Source organism: Nematolebias whitei, chromosome 5 (genome assembly GCF_014905685.2).
Source record: "Nematolebias whitei isolate Nwh7 chromosome 5, NemWhi1, whole genome shotgun sequence".
NCBI lineage: Eukaryota > Metazoa > Chordata > Actinopteri > Cyprinodontiformes > Rivulidae > Nematolebias > Nematolebias whitei.
This window is the reverse complement of record NC_056502.1, coordinates 1,563,243-1,564,305: the sequence shown is the minus strand read 5'-3', so window position 1 is coordinate 1,564,305 and position 1,063 is coordinate 1,563,243. Positions and strand designations below refer to the sequence as shown.

Below are 1,063 nucleotides of genomic sequence, written 5' to 3'. Positions count from 1 at the left end.
GGGTGGGTGGGTGGGTGGATGGATACTTATAACAATTGTCAAAAACAGTCTGTTGCTTTAAACCGCTAAATGTACCTTCTGTAGAATCTGCAGCACAGACCATCTTCAAGCCTCCTGCTGCCCTTTGGTCAAAATGAGCAGAGGCCTCAGTTTGGACCTAAGTGAAGCAGGAGGGTTAATCCTTCGTTACTGTCGTCATGACGTTTCACACACTTTGGGTTGTAGGTTAGATTAGAGGTGGAGTTATGACGTTGTGGTTTTCTAAAGGTTGTGTTATGACAGTCTACGTGAAAATGTGCACTGGAGTTTCAGGATGTTCTACTTGGATTATTGAGCATGAACTTTGGTGTTTTTGATTTGACATCAAGCTCTGGAATTTCTGACCTCTGACCTCTGGTCTCGTCCCTGCAGGAGACTCCCCCACAGGTCTGTCCAAGGAGATTGCCAGTGCCCTGTCCCGCGTCCCCGGCTTCGAGATGGACCCCTTCTCCCTGGACGAGCAGCTAAGGATGGACCCTCTCTCTCTTGACATGCTGGAGGGTGACCTGATGCTCGCCGACCCAGTTGTAGAGGACTCTTTCCGGTCCGACAGGCTCAAATGACCCCCCTCCCCCTCCCACATACACACAAAGCAAACAAACTCTGTGAGGAGGTGAAGAAGATCCACCCCCACCCTGCAAAAAAAGAAACCAAAACCAGCTGGTCTGAAGGTCTTGAAGTACCGGTAGATCTTCATCGGGGTGATGATGAAGACTTTTGGTTTCTCGTCAGAATGAACCGGGGAGGGGGAGGGGCAGAATGGGGGGGTCGTTTTCCTCCAGGGAAGTGAACTCTGCATCGCTTCAGTTTGTCGGCATTAGCTTCTTGGTGTCTTTTCTGCACGAGCAAAGGTCGCGTCTGTTTAATGTAAAGCCCGCGGCGTTTTGAGCAGCATTATGCACGCTGACGTGCACGGAGCCTGACCTCTGACCTTTCCTGAGGTCAGAGGTCAGGCTCCGTGCACTGGCCACTCTAAGAGGAACTCAGCCATCAGTTTAGGTTCTTACTAAAAAGAATCAAGTCT

The 1,063-nt window shown here is 50.4% G+C and overlaps 1 protein-coding gene across 1 annotated transcript in view; it reads left to right on the top strand.

Moving 5' to 3' along the window:
* LOC119409778 (CREB-regulated transcription coactivator 2) overlaps positions 1-674 on the top strand; it is a gene marked incomplete in the record, with an annotated part of 35,578 nt that extends 34,904 nt beyond the window's left edge. The window contains 1 exon segment of the mRNA XM_037676677.1: positions 412-674. Coding sequence (XP_037532605.1) covers positions 412-602 — 191 coding nt within the window.
* Positions 675-1,063: the final 389 nt, after the last annotated feature.